General features: G+C 35.2%; 1 protein-coding gene across 1 annotated transcript; it reads right to left on the bottom strand.

The window, feature by feature from the left end:
- Positions 1 to 2,496: 2,496 nt before the first annotated feature.
- LOC113041234 (protein-glutamine gamma-glutamyltransferase K-like) lies at positions 2,497 to 15,565 on the bottom strand. Its single transcript, XM_026199664.1, has 14 exons — positions 15,486 to 15,565; positions 12,486 to 12,556; positions 12,126 to 12,317; positions 10,577 to 10,825; positions 10,372 to 10,490; positions 8,945 to 9,052; positions 6,719 to 6,896; positions 6,159 to 6,297; positions 4,964 to 5,156; positions 4,720 to 4,873; positions 4,338 to 4,622; positions 3,140 to 3,300; positions 2,887 to 3,023; positions 2,497 to 2,760 (listed from the first exon to the last, which is right to left on the bottom strand). The coding sequence occupies exons 2-14, from the start codon at positions 12,541 to 12,543 to the stop codon at positions 2,616 to 2,618; spliced, it is 2,118 nt and encodes a 705-aa protein (XP_026055449.1). The 5' UTR covers positions 12,544 to 12,556; positions 15,486 to 15,565; the 3' UTR covers positions 2,497 to 2,615.
- Between the last annotated feature and the right edge of the window lie 9,732 nt (positions 15,566 to 25,297).

Below are 25,297 nucleotides of genomic sequence, written 5' to 3'. Positions count from 1 at the left end.
CCCTTCTTCCCATACCCTGTTGTAAAACTCTAGAATGACTTTAAGAGATTCTTCACTTAACTTTTTTAACATTACATAACTAATGCCATCCTGTCCTGGAGTTGACGCTTTTGTATTTTTTAACGCCCTCTTCAATTCTAAATATGAAAAAGGCACGTCTAGAATACTATTTGTTACTCTTTTTTCCCTAAAATAAATGGGAATAAAATCATTTCCTTACATTCCTTCATCAAATTATTCGAACTATTTATTTTTGAAAATTCTTTTCTAAACATTTCTGCTTTCTCCTCATCACTTATTGCTATTTCTTCTCCACTACTTAACACATATTCTCTTCTAATGCCACTCATCTTTTTAATCATATTCCATACTTCCCCAATTGGAGTATTTTTCCCAATTTCGTCACAATATGCTCTCCAATATTCTTTTTTCACTTCCCTTATTGTTATTCTAGTTTCTGCTTGTGCCTTTTTATATATCATCATGTTTTCCCAATTGTGAGTTTTTCTTAGAATTTTAAATGCTTTCCTTTTCCTCTTAACTGTTATTGCACACTCCTCATTCCACCATGGGACTATTTTCCCCTCCCTTTTTCCTTTGTTTTTCGGAATGCATTCTCTTGCAGCATTCTGTATCACTGATATTATTTCTGTATATATTCTTTCAATTATTATTCTTTCTTTCATCTTGATCATTTTCAATCCTTCCTCACATATTCTTTCAAATTTTTCCCAATCTGCCTTCTCATATTTCCACTTTCCTGTATTTACTTTCTTTATCTTCCTTATTTCACTATTTACAATTGTACTTAATATTGGAAAATGATCACTACCCACTGTACAGTTTAATACCTCCCAATTTATTATTCCCCCAATTCATTAGAAACAATAGTTAGATCAATTGCTGATTCCGTCCCTAAATTTACATCCATACGAGTTTTTGTTCCATCATTTATACAAACTAAATTCTCTTTTTCCATTACCTCTTCAATGACAATACCATTTGTATCTGTCAATAAACCTCCCCATAAAGTATTATGGGCATTAAAATCCCCACACAATATTACTCTTTTTTTCTCTTAATCCTTTTATTGCTCCCATACTTTCTTGTGTTATTTTTTTACATGGATTATAAAAGTTTATTATAACATAATTCTTATTTCCAACCCATATTTCTACTACTATATATTCCATAGTTTCCCCTTTCTCCAAAACTCTATATGGTAGCCAGAAACTTGCAGGCAGTCAGCCATTAAATACAACCATCGATATTTCAAAATAAAAGTCCCAAACCAAATAACAACAAAATAATTCACAAATAATAAATGTAACTTATTTTCTTCACAACAAAAATCTTATGTCTTTAAAAATGAATGTTTGATCGATGTGACGCATCATTACCAATGATCCATTATGTCGAGCGTAAAATAATCGCTGAAGTGTTTTTTTCAACTGGTTTATTGAATCGAACCCTCCGAAAGAACCGGTTCGCAGAAAAGAATCAAAATTCCCATCACTACTGTTCTCCACAGCATCTTTATCTTGCACCAATTAATGATTGGATGTCTTACAAGATAAGGATAATCATGATGAACACATTAACCGACCAATCACATCCCCTAAAAACAGAGAAACAGTGGAGAGCGGGAAAACAGGAATAAACCAATAACAAGGGGAGAAATACAGCAACCAATAAAAAACAACCAGAGCACGTTACAGGGCCGTAACATCTCTGTCACACACTTGAGGAATTCGGCCAATCAAAATCCACGGGATAGCTGGCCAATCAGCATACACCTTGCTTTTCAAAATGATGAGCTTTGTAAAAATCAACATGTTTTAGAAAGACAAGGCATAGTGGAGCAACAATAATGTGTAATAATATGTGGAAAATAATGTTTTTTTTTGTTTGTTTGTTTTTTACTTTAAACTGAATAAACACATTGCATTACACCGTGACCGAATACACAAAATTAGCAACGTCTTATGGCCTTTTTAAAATAATGAATCTTTTACCTGCTTAGAAGTGCAACATTTTATTTATAATTTTTTTTTGTGTGTGCAATTATTATATTGTTCTGGCATAAAAATGGAACAATTACAGTGTGTCTGTTGGATGTTTCCTATCAGATGTTTACAGATGTACACTCAAACAGTGACTAACAAAAAATAACCATATTCTGTATGAGATAACATGAACATTTCGCCCGCCCTGCTGCAAAAAAACAATTGAAAACTCGTGAAAGTCGGCATAAAATGCTACATTTCCAGAGAATTGTGCGTTAATTTGTAAAGACATTTTTTCTCATGGAATTACATGTAAAATTCTTCTTTATATAACAGCAACTGAATAAAGAAAATGTTGCTTGTGAATAAAAAAAAAATTTAAATCCAATAAATTAACTTGTTCATTATTATGCAAATACACATTAGAGAATGACTTCAGTTCATGACCGACGATCTGTTCACATAAAAGTTAGTACAACGAGACAAAATACAAACAAGGAGGATCTTTATTTTTGACGTGCATCAGTTTCATATAAATTAGTGTATTAAAATAACATTCTTATAAGTAAACATAGAGCATTAGAAGGCTTTGCATTGATAGTGCTTCTTTTACTCTGGTTTCACCACGATATCAGCGAATCCGTGCACTTGAGTGAGCAGACGGCAGTCCATCGATGCCAGGAGCTTCTGAGAGCCGGACACGCTTGGGACAAACTTCTCCGTCAGTGTAACCTTCCCAAGCTTCTCCACATCACTGACAGACAGAACCAGAGTATAAACTTACTGGAAGTTTTTCTCTCTTTAAACACGGTTTATCATTTCTGATGTAGCACTGTTACTATACGTCAGCACACCTGCTGTTAAACATTGAAAGTCTTACCCATGTTCGATCATTCGGACGCTCTGCATTCCCAATCCCTCTACACGGAACAAAACGCTCCTCAACACTTGTGTCAGCGGGTTCTGGAACGTGATCTGGACGGTCAACTCTTTCCCCACCACAGCGTCCTCTAGAGGCTGAAAGAGTACAAACACACGTCAGTGAACTCAGGATTAAATCAGATCTGAGAGCCACAAAAAAGAGCACTGGTTATAGTGCATCACAGATCAAGACCAGTGTCTCAATGACGTACTTTGAGGATGAGGTCTGGTGTGCGCAGTCTGAAGTTGAACTGTGTGGCCAGAATCTGTTTGGTCTGATTGACCCGACCGGTGACCGAGAGCATCAGAGCGCCCTGGTCCACCAGATGATTCATGTACTCCTTATACTGCAGAGTCCAGGGAAAAATCTTGGCTGAAGGGAGACAAAGGAGCATGACATTAATGAACTGATGATAAAACAATCATAATGAGAACTATATGTCATTATGCATTGAAATCCACTACAGGTCTCCTCATATTTTCTCACTGCCCATAAGAATGTTACACTTTTTCAATATGTGTAAGAAAAAACATTTTTTTAAGTCTGCAATGAATGTTTCATCGTCCTCTCACTCACATATAATTCAAATTAGTAAATACATATCAGGTCACTTCATACAGTTCATGAACTGGATCTAATTTAAAATTCGATTAAAATAGAGCTGAAAAATTATTAACCGTGATTAATTCCATTCAAAATAAAAGTTTGTTTATATACTAATGTATACCGTGTATATTTATCATGTATATATATATATATATATATATATATATATATATATATATATATATATATATATATATATATATATATATATATATATATATAAATAGACACATAAAGGTATATATTAAGGAAAAATATGTTCGATTTATATATAAAATATTTATATATAATATAAATAATAAACAAGTATATAAATATATACATACAAATATTCTACATAAGTGTGTGTATTTATCTATACATAAAAAATATACATAGTACACACACATACTGTATGTAATCATGAACTTTTATTTTGAATGTGATTAAACGTGATTTATTGTTTTCTAGTCCTAATTAAAAATAAGCATTAATACAATCTCAAACAAAATTGTACCTTTGGAGAAGTACCCTGAAAGGGAAACTTTATACGTTATTTGCACCTAAAAAGTTAATTGTAATGCCTTAAGAGCATGTGTTATGACTCTAAGGTACTAATATGCACTTTAAATAGGTAAATAAGGCACAAAGATGGCCTTTTAAGAGTCTAAAGCTACAATTTGTAGATGAACTCTGAAAACCAACTGCAAGCAGGTCTCATCATCAAGAGATTTTTGACAAAAGCAGCTGATTCATAGATTATGGGGCACGATAACCAGACAAACATCTGTGCTGGGACGGTTTAATAGTCAGACTCCACTCACTCTCTTGTGGTTTGAGGTCGACTGTAATCCGGTCTTTCTTCACCGTGTCCTTCATCACTCCAGTGTAGTACATGACCATCACCTCGTACAGGAGCGCGGCCGTGCGCTGCTTTGAGCTCGTGTTCTTCAGGACGATGGACAGTTTGGCGTCTTCACCGATACGAGGTCCTGCCCCGTTCATGACGATCTCAATGCTCACGTCGTTGTCGGTGGGCGACAGATACAGAGTGGGCTTGGAGCCGAAACGACTGGCCGTTTCCACAGCTATGCGCTCCTCCTCTGAACCTGATGGAGATCAACAGACGATAAGAGGATTGTGAGTTTCTATATCTTACTGTGTCAAAATCATATAAGGCAGCTCTAGATGCGTATGTTTTGTGACCTTCTGGGTATTTATAGAGGTGTGTGATGTCCACGCGAGCATCAGATCCCACAGCTTTAGTGCTGATGCTCTGACCGATGGAGTTCTTCTCCACGTGAACCTGACTCAAACTTCCATCAGCTTTCTTCTGCCAGTAGATCCTGTCACTGTTCACCTGAGACGCACAGAGAAACCACTTCAGCCGTTCAGTAGATGTTTCTTGTCAGATACAAGTAAGGGTGAAGAGTGTGTATGAAGCGCTCACTTCAGCAAAGACGAACGGCGTGTCGTATTTCAGGTGGACCTGTCCGTTGCGGACGGCAGAGACAGGGGTGGGACCGCAGCGGTATGACCCCTGGCTGAGCTCTTGAGGGGTCGCGTCCACCACCTGCCATCCACCGTTACCCGCCGGGAGATCTGGACGCGTCATCCAGGACTCGTTCCACACGTGGAAGTTCCTACAGAGACACACAGCCAGCACAAACACACTTGAACAGGCTTTGACTAAAACTGGGATTGAAACATAGACACTGACATGAGGTCAAAAAATCATGAGCGTCAACCTCAAACGAAATACTTTCAGCTTTTATTTATTTTCTTTATTTTTTTCAATATTGATTTGTGTGATTTTGTGTTTTTAAAACACACACAGTTAAATAACCTTGAAAATCAAATGCACTAAACATTTTAGCAATAAATAATCGTTTAAAAAACTGACGCATTCTATATATTCCACGTAATTCCAAAAAATAAAGCTAGTTGTTTTTCATGCTAGGTTAAATTTGTGTTAAACGCTAGTTTATTAAACATATTTATTAGTTTCCCCCAAAGCAATTCTACTTCTAATACTTTGAAAACAAAAAGGGACACTTAAGTGTTTAACACTTAAGTGAACACTTAAGTGTCCCTTTTTGTTTTCAAAGTATTAGATTTACCATTTTTATTTTAACGTCATTAATATTATAGTTTTTGTAAATATTATCATTTTACATTTATTTAAATTTTTCATAAATTTGTTGTTTTTTGACATTTTTTATTAGTTTAAACATCTATAAAGTTTGTTTATTTTTTATTCATTTTGTCTTCAATTGTTTTTTGTTTTTGTTTTTTTTATAACATTTTTCATTATTTATTTAGTTGTTTTAATACTTAAAGTTAAACTTAAGGAAAATAAGAAACCTTGCCTTGGCAACTAACTGAAATAAAATAAGTTTCATTTATTTCATTAACATTTCAAGTGGTTTTGATTTTTGTTGACTAATAACTCTGGTGCTATATTAAAGTAAAGTGTCAGTAATGATCGCTGTATTTGAGAACGGTCAGTAACTGTCACATTAAAATTTCCAAGCATTAATTTGACACAGTTCAGTGAGACCAGGTTTGACCCCGTGACCCCGACACTGATGACATTAATGAGAGTGAAAGGAACTTAAGAGGTGATGGTTGTTATCACACAGTACCAGACAGAATCGCTGGTCTCGTCTTTGATAAGCTCCAGTTTCTCATCAAGATAAATGTCTGTGCTCAGAGAAAGGTCCGTGTCGTGAGCAGAACTGAAGTTGGTCACACAGCGGGTGGGAATACCAAGACATCTCAACACTGAGAGAGAAACGGAGAGAACGTTAAACAAATGTTCACTCTGAACTGGAGGTGGTGCCAGAATTGCCCTGATGATCAACAGCTTGAAGCAAGACACTACAGGCAAAATCATACTTTTGATTTCATGTTTTGGGCTATTCTGCTTCCATAGCATGTCTTAGTTAAGACTAGCACAAAAAAAAAAAAAACATCTAAAATATACTGAAGTGTTTCAAGTTTTTGCTGAAATGCATAGTTTTTTTTTTTTTTTTTTTACAGAATTCTCCTTTAGACCAGAGGAAGGAACTTCTGAACACATGATTGAGTATATTTTGCATCATTTTTTCTGTTTGTGGCTGTAGATTTAAATTACAGTACACAAGTTCACAGGGTTTCTTTTTTGTTTTTTGCTGCTGACAGTGATAAACATATCAAAGCGTACCAGATGTGGTGACTCCTGCAAAGACCCAGCACTGGCCATATTTGACAGGCTTCCCTGAGCTTGTGTAATACTGTCTCAGGATGGCCCCGCTCCCGGTCCAGACGGTGGGACTCGTCCCGTCTTCATAGCTGTCTGACCAGTTACCCATCAGCACACCACGGTCATCATTGGTGTTCACCTGTCACAGAAGAACAGAAACACTTAAAAAGACAAGCACTTTTCATCTCTTCAATCATGCATCTTTTCATTTCTTTTATCATGCATCTTTTCATTTCTTCTATCATGCATCTTTTCATCTCTTGAATCATGCATCTTTTCATTTCTTCTATCATGCATCTTTTCATTTCTTCTATCATGCATCTTTTCATTTCTTCTATCATGCATCTTTTCATTTCTTTTTTCATGCATCTTTTCATTTCTTCTATCATGCATCTTTTCATTTCTTCTATCATGCATCTTTTCATTTCTTCTATCATGCATCTTTTCATCTCTTCAATCATGCATCTTTTCATTTCTTCTATCATGCATCTTTTCATATCTTTTATCATGCATATTTTCATTTCTTTTATCATGCAACTTTTCATTTCTTCTATCATGCATCTTTTCATTTCTTCAATTATGCATCTTTTTATTTCTTCAATTATGCATCTTTTCATCTCTTGAATCATGCATCTTTTCATTTCTTCAATCATGCATCTTTTCATTTCTTTTATCATGCATCTTTTCATTTCTTCAATCATGCATCTTTTCATTTCTTTTATCATGCATCTTTTCATTTCTTCTATCATGCATCTTTTCATTTCTTCAATTATGCATCTTTTTATCTCTTGAATCATGCATCTTTTTATCTCTTGAATCATGCATCTTTTCATCTCTTGAATCATGCATCTTTTCATCTCTTCTATCATGCATTTTTTCATTTCTTTTATCATGCATCTTTTCATTTCTTCTATCATGCATCTTTTCATCTCTTCTATCATGCATTTTTTCATTTCTTTTATCATGCATCTTTTCATTTCTTCTATCATGCATCTTTTCATCTCTTCTATCATGCATTTTTTCATTTATTTTATCATGCATCTTTTCATTTCATGCATCTTTTCAATCATGCATCTTACTTTAATTTTTAGACCCAAAGGTGCTTCGTCTTAAAATATCAGGAAAGATGTGAGAACGCGAGAAATTATTAAATCAAATTAATATAATCTTTTAATGATTATGTGAAGAATATTGTATAATGGCTGAACTGTTTTTGTGGACATTATTTAACAATGTATAGTTTATCGATAGTAAATCAAATCATTATCTTCTACTGTTATTTTTATACTTACTGACAATTTGTTTCATGAAAAGATCAATCAAGCAGATTTCTGCAAATTTAACTTCTAAAAATGAACTTTAAAATGTTCTTTATTACAGCTTTTTAATTTAATTCACAATGTTTTTTAATAATAAATTTAATAAAAATATATAATATACTTTTATTTAGAAATGATACATTAAATGGTTTAAAAGTGACAGTAAAGACATTTATGATGTTAAAAAGGATTTCTATTTTAAATAAATACTGTTCTTTTGAACTTTTTATTCATCTGTGAATCGTGAAAAATAAAATGCATCACGATTTCTACAAAATATTAAGCAGCATAGCTGTTTTCAACATTGATAATAAAGAAATAAATCAAGATATTATAATGATTTCTGAAGATCATGTGACACTGAGTAATGATGCAGAAATAAATATTAAAACATTCACAAAGAAAACAGATATTTCTACTGTATTTTTGATCAAATAAATGCACCCTTGTTGATCAGAAAAGACTTCAAATACATAAATACATACTTTACAAACATCTACCCAACTACAAACTTTTAAAAGCAGTGTATATTTATAACATAGGTGTTTATGTTGTAGATTGATTATGTAAGACATTTGTAAGAAGCTGCAAAGGTCAAATGTGACGTCTGAGGACATATCTGTACACTAATGATGTTTGGACCTGTACCAGAGGAGACAGAGGAGAATGTGTCTCGATGAAAGAGAAAGCATGCTTCTGTAAACAAACAAGCCCCGGCTCTCGTCTTCAACATGTATAGTCTTGAAAAAGACAGATTCCCATGAACCTAAAGCTAACACATGCTGTGGACTGTAATTCACCTTCTCAAATCAGTGTCATATTCATGATTTCTAATGAATCCATGTCGATGTGATGTGACGTGACTCACCAGAGCAGAGACCGTTCTGGACACGATCACCGGATCTCTCCATTCGGTCACAGCGACCTGACCCCTCTCCAGCAGGAACAGACACGCTTCCAGGACGTCCTGTTCAAACTGAGCAGACAAACACTAAATACAAGTCATATTCATACAAACAGAAACATAAATAATCATAGAATCGGAGTGAAAAAGATAAAAAAAAAACACATTAATAACAGCATTAATAAGAATAAGAATGCAAAAGCCAACAACAAAATAAAACAATTGCAAATTAACAACAACAGCAGCAGAAACAATATTAATAATGAAATTAATAATAATTGAACTATAGATAATAGTATCTGTTCAAACTGATAAAACAGTTGCATAATAATATCACCAACAACGATATTAATAATGGAAATAATAATAGAATCACAGATGGAAATAGAACTTGTTCAAACTTATATAACATTACAAATTATTAGTAATAATAATAATAACAACAGATATTATGTTTTAGTGCTATGATAAGCACACTTTGAGGGAGTATAATCCGAAATAGCAGTTTAATAATAAAGAAAGAAAAACACAAACGTAGCATTGTTGAGCAATATAAGCAAATAAGCAAATATAAGCTAATTTGCGCAAAAAAAGAGCAAATAACCAAAAGAGAACCTAATTTTATAATGGGTCACTTAATAAGACACACCTGAAACTAATGTGCAACTGAGGAAACTAATGACAAGAACAGAAACTAGAGAGACAAGAACTAATCTGGGGTGTTTCCCAAAAGCATAGTTACTAACTAAGTTAGCAACCTTGTTGGTTGCAATATAATTTCCCATTCCCAACCAACTAAGATGCTAACAGGTTAACAACTATGGTTTTGGGAGACGCACCCCAGAGCAGGAGAACAAGGAATACAAGGAATACAAGAAACAGTCCTTAAACATGACAGTAGAACTGTATAGAATCTGTTCAAACTGATCAAACTATTGCATAATAACAAAATAAAAGAAATAAATAATAGGGATGTCCCAAGCCGATCTCAAGGATGACCATGCGTTGCAATTATTCTGCTTATTGTACCGAAAAGAAAAAAAAAAGATTTTTAATCAGCAGTCCCATATTCATAACTTCATAATTTCACACAGTTAATTTAATAAAGTGTTTACCACTGTAACATTTACATCTACAAACGTCTTAATAGAGTGTGTGCATAGAGAGAGAGTGTGTCTGATATATCATATTATATCATATCATATTATATTATATTATATCATATTATATTCACACATATTGGATCGGGTCTCTGTTTTGTGTGTCAGATACTCAATATTCAAAGACTTGGATGTGATCGGGGGCACAAAAACAAAAAAATAAAACATATTAGGGACATCCCTAATAAATAAATAAATGTCACTCTGTACAATGGAGTTGTGTTTTCAGACCTGGGCGAAATTCCACGTTCTGGCTCCGATCTGCTGCTCGGTTCCGTAGTAAATTCTGCCCATGCTGTTCAAAACATACTCTTTCCTTTCCTCTTCATTATCCAGAAACACAGGATCATCTGAGGAGAGACGGATCAGTGTGGTGTTACTTCACTGATGTAAATCAGGAGGAGACGAGTGTGATTGTCTTCTGTAGACCCAGTACCTTCACACCAGGGGTTGAAGAGCAGGTAGATGTCGTTTGGGGTGCAGGGGAACAGCAGCTTGCCCCTCGGGGAGAACGACTCGATGGTCACCCTGTAGCGGCCGATGGAGGCGGACGGAAGAGTGTTGACCGCCAGACGCACACGCTTGTCTTTCTGCTCCACCAGCTTCATCTCCCAGCGGCCGTCTTCCAGGACGTCCACTAACGGCACAGAGATGCGAATCCCTGGATTACTGCTGAAGATGGGATCTGTGGCAAGAACACAACGGCGTGCAAACGTTTTAATGATTTAGTTTAATAATCAAATCATCTGTCAGTCACTCGGCTGCAGATCTATTAATAAAGGAGACTCAATATAATAACCAGTCCTGGCTCAAACCCAACCACTTCATGACTCACATCCATCACCATGAATACATTCATCTGTCACTTCTTCTCTTCTGAATGAAGAGCGAGATAATTGATCTAGCCGTCAGTATGTCTGGGCATCTGTCTGTGTTTGTCACACACTGATTTGTGATTCAGACGATGCTAATGCACCAGACTCCGGATGAAAAGCATGCTTTCATTTCCGTTATCACTGCATGTTTATGTTTTATGAGTGACGGTTGAATACAGAAAGAGTTTCGACATAAAAAACACAACAAAACACAAGTTACACCTTAATGTTTGTTTAAGATTTTGGTTCGGATTTAGTTATTTTTATTAATGATTGTGTCATTTTAATTCTGAATTTCTATTATGCACTGATTATTAATTTTTATTCAAATTGTTCTTCTGGTACTGCTTTTATTTCTGATTCTGATTTAATTCACATTGTGAAACAGATTCAGATTTTTCAGAAATTTGATTATTTTCAGGGAATTTTACTACTATAGTTTTTATTCATTTCTTGAATTCGTTTTTTATTAGTGTTTATATTTTTCATTTTTAGTTTACTTTGTTTTACTTATTTTATAATGTATTACTTTTTAATGTGTCTATATAGATTTAATTCATTTTTGTTTCATTTTTAGGTTAAGATAGATAAGAAATACTGACTTACCAACTAATTGAAATATAATAAATATATTTTTTTTAAAAACAAATGTAATAAATTTTTTCAAATTATTCAAGTTTCTTTAAATGTTTTTATTTAATAAATACACAACACCCCAATAATACGGCAGATTTTGTAATGTTCTGATGCTGATTTTATTCTAATTTCACTTTTTCTCTCCTGTGAGTTTAATGGTGATTTTGATTCTAGGCCTAAAACTAAATGTTGCTCAACACGTCCCCGGATCTAATTATGCAAAGACACACACTGTCAGTGGTGGGAAAGAGAAGTAATATGAAAAATATTCACTAAACAAACTCAAAACAAACAGTAAGAGGGAATCCAGACAAGTCCAGACTTGAGTCTGTGATGTTTAACGTCTTAGAACGTCAAATGAAGATACGCACGAATCATTTTAAAGGAGAAATGAGTAATTTCTGAGCTCCTTGTGAGATTAAACAGAAGAAAAAAAGACGTGTCAAGCAGGTTTTGTGACCGCGGCTCTCTCACCTAACTTGAGCTGCAGCTGTAGTCTGTCTGATCTGGGGTTGAAGGGTCTGGAGAACTCGATCCACATCTGGAAGGTCTGTCCTCTGCGGACGATCAGCTTGTCGCTGAAGTAAGCGTCTGTGTGATGCTCGCGTCGGTTCGGCCCATCCTTGGATTTCAGGAGATCGACCGAACGAACCATCAGAAGCTTGTCTGAGAAAGAGAGAAAACATTCAGACATACAGACCCAAGTTCATCCAACACAGAGCATCAGATCTTAGTCTTGTCCAGCAATAGTTGACCAAAACAAAATGCAGTTTTATACATGTTCATTCTTGTGCACAATGAGGTTTTGTTTATTTATGCATCATTCCTTCTCACCTGAAGCCGCTGATGTCCCACTGGATCCTCCAGCGGTGCTGGGGTTAAAACTAGACATTTCTACAAACAGCCTGAAATATAGAAGGGGAGAATACATGAGTATGCAAAATGCTTCAAATAAATAGATAAATCAATAAATAAAAATCCTAATATAATACAAATTAAAAATCATTAATTTTAAGAAGTAAATCAATAAATTCTAATCAATAAAATATTAACAAATTTCAATAAAATAATTACATTTTAACACATATATTAATGAAAAGTCAAATGAATGCAAATATAAATAATTGTTAAATAAATAGAATTATGATACATAAATTCATTTATTTATTTACATTTCATATCCTTGCATTTAATATGAAATAACATAGGTTAAATAGTATATTAAATAGTATTCAAAATAAATGGCTTAATAAATTTAATTAAATAAGATCTAATATATAATAATGAAGATAATGAATAGACAATATGAATATATTTGTAATAATACATTTTAATAATTCACTTTACAACTAAAAAATATACAGGTATACAGTAAATAAAGGATTGAAGTGTCTGCTAAATGAATAAATGTAAAAGTAAAATAAATGAATACAATCAAGATTCCTATTTTCACACCTTGTGTCTACATAAGAATCTCTCTACAAAGCTGAACTTTAGCTGAGCCGGATGGAGAAGGAAGTGTCGTTCTCTAGTGTTCCCAGAATGCACCTCATGATGTTTCCTAACTACTATTCTAACAAATGGAAAATGGTCACAATAAAGAATCAATGAATGCATCCAAACTCTTAGTGTTCTTATTTAAACTAAATATATATGAACACAATTCTTCTCTCTTTGCAACAAGCTGTGTGAGTTTGTGTTTTTTTAGTCATTTAATGTAGTCCAGCCTTTAATAGTACGATTATAAAATCATTATAAAGACTTTTAGCTTCTTTGACACCCATCACCTCCCACACAGAATGTCAGGTCATTAACATAGTTCTTGCACAAAAGACGGCTCTTACTCTCACACCTGAATAAAGCACATGACATCACCCAGCTGCTGTAACTGACTCTTCAACATGTCTAAACCGAGGAAAGAACAACAATCTGCTCTCACATCAGACGCAGTGTTATTAATGAGCATGCTAATGAGAGAAAACTGTTCTACAACAGCTTTCAGTGTTAATTAAGCAATAAATACGTTTCAAATTCATGCATATTTAAATATGTGAAAATCTGTTTTATATTAATTATGTTAAAGGGGTGGTTAACTGTTTTTTTTCCCAGGCTTGATTGTGTTTATGGGGTGCAGTCTAACATGTGTTCATGCTTCGTAAAAAAAACAAAAAAACAAAAAAAACACGTTATTTTTCGCATAATTAAAAAAAAAAAAAAAAGCAGGGCGACATGAAGAACAGGATTGAGAACCACTGCTCTAGAACATTGGTTTTGTAACGTCTGAATCCATTAGAATCATTAGAAGACAGAATCATGACTCATACATGAACAGATTTTTTACATGCACCCCTAGTTTTCTCTTCCTCTTCTCTAAAGCAGCACGATATGACCCCGCCCCCTTGGTTGTGTGTTCCTGGGGGCGGGGTTTATCTGGGGTCATGACCCTGGAAGAAGCTCGTTGTAGTCCCTTACCAGCCATTTTTGTAGGCATTAAAATGCCAGGATTTTAAAAGACGATATCTCCATTTGCATTTAACTTTTTGTGCCCTGCAACTTTGTAGATATTGTTTATGCTCAAACAGCAATATAACAAACTAACTTAAGTTAAGAAAAAGTGAAATCCCAATCAACCACACCTTTAAAAAGAATGTTTTACTATTCTGAAGGTTTTTTTACTGAGGTTTTTTTTCTTATACCGTTCACCTATTGAGTTTATTATTGCATAAAGATTTTATTTGTATCTGGACATGTCAAACATAATGCTATTTTGAAATGTCTTTTAAAAAATAATAAATAAATAAAACAAATCTCCACTTCAGCAGCAATTACGTTCACAATGTTTTAAAATTGTACTCCTGTCTACATTCTAAACATTTTTATAGAGAGCTTTGTTCATATATCATTCGCCTGGTTTTATACACTGTTTTATTAATAAACCCATAGTGAAAATTCGTTTTCTGGCTGTTGACAGTATTTTCTGATTTATGGAGAGATAAAATGATTCAAGGTCAGCTCCATAAAAACCTTTGACTCTAATATATCAACAAAATCAAACAAACGTTTTTTGGACTGGCTTTATGTAAGATTTATTTTCTGGAAATCTATGCAAGTTAGTGCACATTTAATTATATAATGCATTATTTACATAAAACATTTCAGAAAAAACAAAAAGTATTAGGCTAACAATTTTTTTTTTTTTTTTTGCAATTCTTAAAGTAATCAGTCAGGTGGTGAAATATTGTAATATCATTTATTTTTAGTAATAAATGGATAAATAAATAAATAAAACCCTTTTAGACTTGCACTCTATTCATTTGCTGCTTCTTTTCTTTAAAAAAGTAAACTTTTTGTATTCGATCTGTTTTCCTTTCATTTATAATACAATTAACAAAAGCAAAAAAAGATCTCTAACACTAGCTTGCTCTATTCTTTTTCTATTCTACCTGTTTCCTTTTTATTTATTATATTATTTAAAAAGCCCTTGCTATGTGTAATGCGTTAAGCTAGCTGAAACTTGTTATAGCGCTTGTGTATCATTGCTCTTTTGTTGATTTTGATTGCTTCCACTGTCCTCATTTGTAAGTCGCTTTGAATAAAAGCATCTGCTAAATGATGTAAATGTAAATGTAGTATTTGTTTTAATTTCATTTGTCTTATTCATCTGTACAGTTTTGCTTTAAAGTTTCATGCAATAATGGCGCATTTTTTGTTTTAAGTGTATTGCATATATGAAAAACATGACCTTTTGATCAACTATGCATTATGTTTGATGAATTAATTATGAAAACATATAATACAGTGTTTTCTAATGCAGTATGTGTAACGCGGTGTTACCTGTGTGTTCGAGGCGTCTGGCGTGTGAAGATCAGGGGATCTGACGACCGTCTTGTGTTCACGCTGATGAATTCAAAGAATGTCTGGCACTGAAACACCTGCTCACTGTCTTATTTAACCGTGTGTGCCACTCCTTTTTCACGATGAAGGAGGCGACAGGATCTGATGAACAACATTCATGGCATTCACAGTCAGGGAAACCTATAGAAATAAAGTGGATTTCTTCCTTCTCTAATTAAACTGGAAAATTCCAGTAAATACAAATCATAGTGAATCACAGATAATCAGAACCATGCATTTCAAAATCTATGAATCACAAGCCAAAAGCATTAATCTATACATTTCTGCAGCCTGTTTAACAAGAATAAGCTTTAAAATGGCATTATTATTATTATAAATTAAATATAAATATGTGGTTTATTTTATAGAACTTTGTTATTAATAACAATTATTGTTACTGATGTTGTTACGCAAGTATTTTGTTTTCTGTTCTCAATCCATTTCAAGGTGAAGTACATTATTTCTGCTCCACTGTTTTCAACAAACAAAACTAAAAAGGTGTGTCCCATTTCACATTTATGCATTTTTCTTTCATTCTCTTTTTTTTAAATAGTGTGCATATTAACATGGATGGAAGTACCTATATTTTGCATATGTAACCTTTCGAATCTTCACACCCAGATAACAATCGCATGCACTCATGCACACATATGGACATATTCATATTTATTAAATATACTTCCATAAAGCCATCGGATGTTTTACATAAGATGACACAGAGGAAGAGAAACCTGTTTGACATTTCTCAAAAAGAGTGAAAGAGTGGGAGGAGGAATAAGATGAACAGGTGTGTGTGTGTGTGTCCTCTGGTTTTCTGAAGCGTATGATGATTGTCATCGGTCTGGTATGATGAGAGCCCAGTGTTTGTGGATGGGTGGGTCAGTCCGGCTTACCCCGGCAGCTTCATAATAGTTATGAAGACGTTTATCAAACAATGCAATAAAAACATTATATCAGCTGGAACAAAGTCTATAAATCAGGTCTGTTTATCCAAATATTAGCATATCATTTGTCATCTTCTCAACGGCAGCAGATCAGAAATACACACTTAAATTGATTGCCGTTGTGTAGAAAAGATCAGAACTTTACACAAACAATTATTAAATGTAGAAACTCATCAGTCTGAGACATAAAGAAAAGTGCTTTATAAACGAATAAATGATTAAAGGCAATCAAATTGTGAATAAAACTGTCTACTTAAATGTAAATGAATGTTGGTAACTTTATTATTATTCTAGACATAATAATTATTATTTTTTTAAATTAAAAACTATAGCGCAAATAAATAAACATTAAGCGCTAAAAGCACTAATCCTGTTCAAGTCTGCTGATTAAACAAAAATATTTATAATATCCTAAAAACATGAAGAGCCATACTTTCATTCAACTGTGTAATGATCATTATATGACAATGATTCATGGCTCAAGAGTCATTAAAGGAAGTATGGAAATGAAAAACAATTAAATTAAACTTCCTTGAATTTGCAATTACACTTCATCTGGACGTCAGAAACATGTCTACTTTTCTAAAATGCACTGAACAAACATGTCAAACATGAGGTCACATGATGACTTTTGATCCAATAATGAGTGTGACCGTGCTCTAAACACTATCAATTATTAAGAATAATCATCAAAAGCACTTCTAATGCTATGCTTTGTATGGAACCAGAGAACAAAAATCTGATCTAAGAAAGTTGTGCTTACGTTCACATGACGTTATGACAATTATTTCTGAATGTTCTTTGAATGTTCAAAACTTAAAATGTACAAATTTCAAACATTAAGGCAACATTCCATTTTGCATAAATTATCGGAATGTTATTTTTCAACATTCTAAATTAAGTATTATGGTTTTTTTAAAGTTAGAAGAATGTTCAAATAAAACATTAAAAAATATATATTCCTTGAATGATGAGTATGTTTTCATGATAACATTTTATTTTATTTTTTAACACAAATAAAGACCAGAGAACTGAACAAATGTTCTGTTTATATTACTGCAAGAACGTTTAATCATAACTTGGAGAGAATCATGCAAAGGTCCTTGTTAACGCTGGGAATCCTGTTTCTGTATAAAAATAAAAATAAACTAGCAATTGGGACATTTTTAAATCACCAAATTCATTGTTTATTGAAATGACTACTGTGCATAGTACTGTGGAAAAAAACTCATTTTGTTATTCAAGCAGAAATGTTCATTCAAGTAAGCGGCACTCAAAAGACATTTTAAGGGGAAAAAAGTCAGAACTGTGAATTATTAATCTAAAAATTCAGAGAAAAAAAAAATTTAGATGTCATTAGGAAACTGAACTCAGAAATTGAACATAAACATATCACAAGAAATAAAGTTATACATTTGCATTTCTTGTTGTTTTGCTAAATTCTATACTCAGAATTCCATAAAAAAAATCTTATATTTGTGAAAAATTATAATTCAGAGAAATCAAGTCTGACTTTTAACATCTCAATAAAAAATTGCGTGATATAAAATCAGAATCTCAAAAAATAAATAAAAGTCAGATAAAAAGGCACAATCACCTTTAATTTTTTTTAATTCTGTGCTGTTACTTATGTGCAAAATAAAACTAACCAGAAAACCACTCTGATTGAGAAAGGACAGGGTTTGTTGCACAATATTGTAGACGTCAGACATCAGTAAATTCTTCTAGTTGAGTAAAACCTCTTGCTTTCAGCACAATTTCACAGGTAAGGTGTGGTATTACCATTTCCTCCTTTATCATATTCCTGCTGCAAAGTGTGTCATAATGTGTGACAGCTAATGAAATTCTGGAATAATGCTGTTACAAAAGAGCTGGATTACATCATTGCAAGCTCACGACACAACAGGTGATTCAGACAGAAAAACTAAATTATGTTGCCCTATAAGATAAGGCTACCATAGAATAAGATCAATAAAATAGGATTGCATGCTTTCTATTGCTAATTTTGTTATTACTTTACATATTTTCATGATTTTCAAGACAGATTTAGCCTTAAAACATGCGTAGTGTTAAGCAGTTTCTGACAAGCAGCAATCAGAGCGCCTCGTTATCACTAGTTTTATTTTGATCTCCCGGGTCCGCTATTAGCTTATAGCCCGTTAGCATCAGCAGCGTGGTTGCCGCTAGCTGCGCTTACATTGCTAATACTCTATTCACACACATTACCATTGCTTTACTCACTGTTACTTGGGTGTAAAACCATTTAAACCTGCGGTTATTAAGTCTCTTATTAAGAAACTTAAACTAGATCCTAGTGACCTGGCAAATTATAGGCCTATTTCAAATCTTCAATTTATATCTAAAACTTAAAAAAAAAAAAAAATTTAATCCTATGGCAAATTGGGCACTTATAGCCAGATGATTCCACCCATTCTGCTGGGCTTTTTTGAGTTTCACGGCCAGAGGTTTGTGCAGCAGCACTGCCAAGCCATTGGTTCATTTTTAAAACATTCTGCATGAACAAATGTCAGTGCAGTATCACTGTGTGATTGAAAATGGCTTCAGTTCAGGAGAAAAATTACTTTTTCTCATAGCGTCTAGGGAACCAATCTTTCTTCACCGTGTCTATTGAGCTTTTGTTCTTCAGTTTGGCATCTCCACCGATATGAGATCCTGTCCCATCCATGATGGTGAACAAATACAAAGTCAACTGTTCTCAGAGCATTTAATTTTCACATTTTGCACATGCTTCAAGGAAAACACTGGGCAGGATGAGAAAAAACACGTTTTTCTCAGTAATATACAATCCAGAAATAAATGGCACTTAATCAAATTAGCATTAGTAGTATTAGCATAAAGGGTAGCAGAGTCTATGTTGGTTCACCAGATAATAAATGAAATCCTGAAGCAAAACCAGTTTGAATTGGTAGAAGTTTGAATTGTGAGAATCTAATAAATTTATAAAAAGCAATAAATAAATGAATAAACCTTAAAGATAATGCACATCAGGTGACAAGTTTACATTGTATAAACCGTATTACTGGTTTCTTCTTAATGTAAAGACTGTCTTAACTCTTTTTAAATGAGTGAGCTGCTGCTTTGTTTTGTATACTTTGGATCTTAATCTGAAAAATGGTGCATTTCTGCCACCTGCCAGTATGGATCAGAAACACAACACCCTTCAACAAATCACTAGGGCACTGCTTTTGGGGAAGTAGTAAGTAATCAATTATATTTTAAAATATGCACTTTCATTTGTATGCTTAATATGTCAGTTTATGTGACATATTTGACATGTTTAAACACTGAACATTTCAAAGATTTCACTGTGAAGCGTAGGTTTCTTGTAAACTACTGTGCAAACTGACATAACTTAATGACACTACTGTCCTCAAAAAATGAACTAACTGAAATACTCTACAATTTTCTTACTCCGCTGAAATGAATTATAAACTTTTTTTATAATCACGGTTAAGGGGGGAGCTACAGTATGAAAAAACTGCAAGATTAAGTGAAAGACCTGGATGAACTGGAAGCTTCTACAAACAACATTTCTTTTCGGAAGGCAAAAAATTACGATCACATCTGATATTCACTTACAGGTAAGTGATGGAAATGTAAATAGCTCGTTCAGTTGTTTAATAGCATGAAGCAGTATCATAATGTTAGTAAAAGTATGTAATTTAATTGGTTGTAAATTATGGGCTGATGTGGGCTTCCAGTTTTGTGATGGCAGAAACAGGGAGTACTTGAACTACAGACAGAATGAAAAAAAAAATACATAGGCCTATGTTTGAAATATTGCACTTCCACCTCCTGTTGTCTTTCATATATAAAAATGCCTTTTCATGATAATATTAAAATAATGTTGTAAATCTTTATTTAGTTTCTTCTTCCATCACACAATAACAGGCGTATCCATTACCACAGAGTCATCAGAAGCACTACACCAGCAGTTTTATGACCCTTTCACACAGGACACTGGGCCCAGCATAGCCCTTCAGATACAAAGCAATGTTTGCTACGCTGACCAGAGCAAAGGAGGCGGAGTTTTAAAAACTTGTAGCGAGAGATCTATAGGCTAGGCTAGATGAGAAAAAAAAAGTCAATTTCACATATCAAACTGATGCATATTACCAACCACAATCTACCCATTTTCAAATATACTCCAGGTCAACTTGAATTGATATATGTCTCCATGATGACAGCTTTTCTCCAATGTCCCTGCGACCGCAATCAGGGCCGCTGCTGGCCAAATGGGCGCCCTAGGCAGGATTGTATTGTTGTGCCCCCCTTCCTCAAATATGATGATGGAAAAATAAAAACACAGGGATTTGATTGTCCTGTAAGTGTAACATGGCATTTGGCTCCCTTTGCATGCATTTGTAATAACATGTACATAAATTGTTTATTTGGTATTTGCCTACATTTTGTATTTTAAGAGTGTTATTATTAAAGGGGGGGGGGTGAAATGCTATGTCATGCATACTGAGTTTTTTACACTGTTAAAGAGTTGGATTCCCATGCTAAACATGGACAAAGTTTCAAAAATTAAGTTGTAGGTTTGAAGGAGTATTTTTGTTCCAAAAATACTCCTTCCGGTTTGTCACAAGTTTCGGAAAGTTTTTTTTCGAGTATGGCTCTGTGTGACGTTAGATGGAGCAGAATTTCCTTATATGGGTCCTGAGGCACTTCTGCCGGAAGAGCGCGCGCTCCCGTATAGCAGAGCACTGAGAGCACAACAGACATTCACTGATCAGAGCGAGAGCGTCGCCAAATGTCACAAAAGGAGTGTGTTTTTGGTTGCCAGGGCAAGACAACCCTGCACAGATTACCAAAAGAAAAACAGCATTAAGGGACCAGTGGATGGAGTTTATTTTTACAGAGCATCAACGGAGTTGTGCAAGTGTTTGTGTTTGTTCCCTGCATTTCGAAGATGCTTGTTTTACAAACAAGGCCCAATTTGACGCCGAATTTGCGTATCATTTATTTCTTAAGGATGATGCAATCCCAACGAAAAAGGGTCACGATCGTGTGTTGGAACTGCAGGCGGTGAGTAAAACTGCTTCAAATATCTCTGCCTCCTTGTTAGTCCGTCCGCCTCCCATCGGAGACCCGGGTTCGAGCCCCGCTCGGAGCGAGTCGTTGCTGCTGCTGCTCTCGTTCAGTTTCAGCCTCGGGATCTGATTCTGGATCATAAATAAACGGCTGAATCTGACTGTTAGCCATGGTTTGTTTTGGATGATGGTTTTTTCCTCACGGTAATGTCACAGCTTCCACATGCTCTCAACGCAAAATCCTATTCGCGCTCGTGATTCTTTAGCTCCACACGTCAAGCCTCCAGTCTGTCATGTTTTTTCGGGAAAAATCGGTACAGACTAGCTTTCTCTTATGAATATAATAAAACTAAAGACTTTTTGGAGTTATGAAGGATGCAGTACTACTCTATAGGTACTCAAGATTAACAGGATATTGAGTGAAAACGAGCATTTCACCCCCCCCCCCTTTAACCAATCATTATTGTCTTATTGTTATATATATATATATATATATATATATATATATATATATATATATATATATATATATATATGTATTTGAATGAGCTCCTTTTACATTATACTCCTCTACGTCCGCTACATTCTCAAAAAATTTGATAATACCTAGAATATCAAAATCAACTGCGGGCGGCAGATCCTTTTCCTATTTGGCGCCTAAACTCTGGAATAACCTACCTAACATTGTTCGGGAGGCAGACACACTCTTGCAGTTTAAATCTAGATTAAAGACCCATCTCTTTAACCTGGCATACACATAACATACTAATATGCTTTTAATATCCAAATCCGTTAAAAGATTTTTAGGCTGTATTAATTAGGTAAACCGGAACCGGAAACACTTCACATAACACCCGATGTACTTGCTACATCATTAGAAAAATGGCATCTACGCTAATATTTGTCTGTGTCTCTCTTGTTCCGAGGTCACCGTGGCCACCAGATCCAGTCTGTATCCAGATCAGAGGGTCACTGCAGTCACCCGGATCCAGTACGTATCCAGACCAGATGGTGGATCAGCACCTAGAAAGGACCTCTACTGACCTGAAAGACAGCGGAGACCAGGACAACTAGAGCCCCAGATACAGATCCCCTGTAAAGACCTTGTCTCAGAGGACCACCAGGACAAGACCACAGGAAACAGATGATTCTTCTGCACAATCTGACTTTGCTGCAGCCTGGAATTGAACTACTGGTTTCGTCTGGTCAGAGGAGAACTAACCCCAACTGAGCCTGGTTTCTCCCAAGGTTTTTTCTCCATTCTGTCACCGATGGAGTTTCGGTTCCTTGCCGCTGTCGCCTCTGGTTTGCTTAGTTGGGGTCACTTCGTCTACAGCGATATCATTGACTTGATTGCAAATAAAAACAGACACTATTTAAACTGAACAGAGATGACATCACTGAATTCAATGATGAACTGCCTTTAACTATCATTTTGCATTATTGACACACTGTTCTCCTAACGAATGTTGTTCAGTTGCTTTGACGCAATGTATTTTGTTTAAAGCACTATATAAATAAAGGTGACTTGACTTGACACCTAAATGAACACATTACACTTGTTTTATGACTGCAAGTCTTTCTCTTCAAATGCTATTTTGAGCTTCAAATTTGATACTGGCTCCACAGGAAGGTTGAAAGTGAAAATAAGTGAAACTCATGACATTTGCCAATTATGGTAACCCATACTCGGAATTGGTGCTATGCATTTAACCCATCCAAGTCCACACACACACAGCAGTGAATCTGTATAATCTAGTGAACATGTTGGGGGTTGCATCCTCTGCTTACATATGGCCTTCCCCTTCTGCTGGCCACTGTAACAGACAAAGAGCTGGTCTGAGGTCCTGAGCCAGGCTGGGGCTTCAGGATTACCTGGGAGTCGGCCAGCTCATACTCTAGGCACAAACTGTCAAACAAAAATGCATGCAGGTCCCCAAACCACTTGATGGAGGCTAGTGCAAGCAGAAACAGAGTTTTTATTGAGAAAAAAAAAAAACTGACTGCAAAGGCTTAAACTGGCCCTGCTGTAGTGTTTTAAGCACCAGAGACAGGTCCCAAGAGGGTACGGAGAGGGTCAGGGGAGGATTTTACCTTTTCATCCCCTAAGGAACTTGATGACCAGGTCTTGCTTCCATTCCACAGAGTGATGGTTAGCAGCAATCACAGCAACAAAGGCTTCAAGGGTGGAGATAACAGCCTTTGCTCCAACCTTTGCTGTGCAAAGGAAAGCACAACCCTGATCAGGCATCTCTGGGAGGGCCCTTCTCAATGAGAAGAACACCACTCAATGTACCGGTTCCACTTCAAGGCATAAGAGTGTCCCGTAGATGGTGCTATCGAAGTGATTGTGTCAACTACCTCTTGGGGTAAATCACCAAGAATCACCAAGGAATTCTGATCCTTCATCAGAAGATTCTGCCAGTGAGGGGCTGTTGCAAGGAGCATTAGCTTCGGTAACCAGGTCAGAGTGGGCCAATATGAGAGAAGGCTCACTGTGGAAAATGCATACTTGCGCAGGTGATAGAGCATCAGGTCCCTGTGCTTGCACAACTGATCCCGAGACTGTGCTAGTATAAGCAAATGGTGGTGGTAGTTGCGGATGCAAACATTCTGCTCTCCGTGTGGGAACAAGCGCCCTCCCCAAACTTTCGTGAAGACACAGGTAGACAGGTACAGCCTAAAGGGCAGGAAACTGTACTGGAATGCATGGTCCTTCGAACGTGAACCACAGAAATGGTCTGTGCCTGGTGAACTGAATCACTTAGCCTAGGCTAATGGTCTGCAGAAGCTAGCAAGACGGTCTGTGTAGGTTAGCCAGGTATCCAGATACCTCAGTGTCTCTAGTGGCCTGGGCCCGGTTACCCAAAACGTTCTTATCGCTAAGTAGTTCTTAACCTATTCCTTAACCTCTCTCTTAACCTTATGGCACGATTCCCAACACATTCGTACGCCAAGTATATTTTCTGTAAGTCACACTTTTGTAAGTTTGGTGTGGACCATTCGTAAGCACTCTCTTAGTGTTTGAGCTTAAGACGCTAGTCACCACCACTGTGCAGCAGTCTTTAGAAATCAGCGCAGCGCAGTACAAGTCAAAAACTATTGTATGTTGACAGTGTTGTGGCTCAACAGTAATTTTATGTTATGGACATTTTAAGACTCATAATTAAATGGATAAAGGCCTATTTATGAATTTGAGTTTATGTGGTATCAGAACTAATATGGTGGTAATTAGAGCAGAACGATGTTATCACTCGGCTCTGAAGCAAAAAGCTGGTATTCGTTGCACCTGCTGGCTTTTTACAATTTAATAATTGTAGTGGGTTTGTGAGTTTATAAAAGCTGATAAATAATTAAATAATAAAAATATAATCAATTTAAACAATTGAACACTAAAAATACCTCAGTTCAGTTTAAATAGTATCTGTGCAATCAAGTCAACAATATCGCTGTAAATGAAGTGACCCCAACTAAGCAAGCCAGAGGCGACAGCGTCAAGGAACCGAAACTCCATTGGTGATTATTACAGGTGTTATTTCATTATCTCCAGCATTCTCACCTTGTCCTTTGTTGCTGCAGTATTGCCTGTTTCTTTGTGTTTACAGTTTCTGTGTTTGTGGATCTTCTGTGATTTCCTGAGTTTTCTGTAACAGAATAGTGTAGCCATAAAAGACAAGGTGAGCATGGTATAAATAAGAGTGAGCTAATAGGTAAATGATCAACAGCTGGAGATAATGAAACAATAATCAGT

The sequence above is a fragment of the Carassius auratus genome, chromosome 23 (genome assembly GCF_003368295.1).
Source record: "Carassius auratus strain Wakin chromosome 23, ASM336829v1, whole genome shotgun sequence".
Lineage (NCBI taxonomy): Eukaryota > Metazoa > Chordata > Actinopteri > Cypriniformes > Cyprinidae > Carassius > Carassius auratus.
The sequence above is the reverse complement of the archived record's forward strand: the minus strand, read 5'-3'. Positions and strand labels throughout refer to the sequence as shown.

Excerpts from the sequence above, each read along its gene's own strand:
- LOC113041234 (XM_026199664.1), bottom strand. The coding sequence starts at position 12,543 with ATGTCTAGTTTTAACCCCAGCACCGCTGGAGGATCCAGTGGGACATCA. Across the intron at positions 9,053-10,371 it reads GAACGTGGAATTTCGCCCAG|TTTGAACAGGACGTCCTGGA; the intron begins GTCTGAAAACAC and ends TTGTCTGCTCAG. Across the intron at positions 6,298-6,718 it reads TGCAGGAGTCACCACATCTG|TGTTGAGATGTCTTGGTATT; the intron begins GTACGCTTTGAT and ends TTTCTCTCTCAG.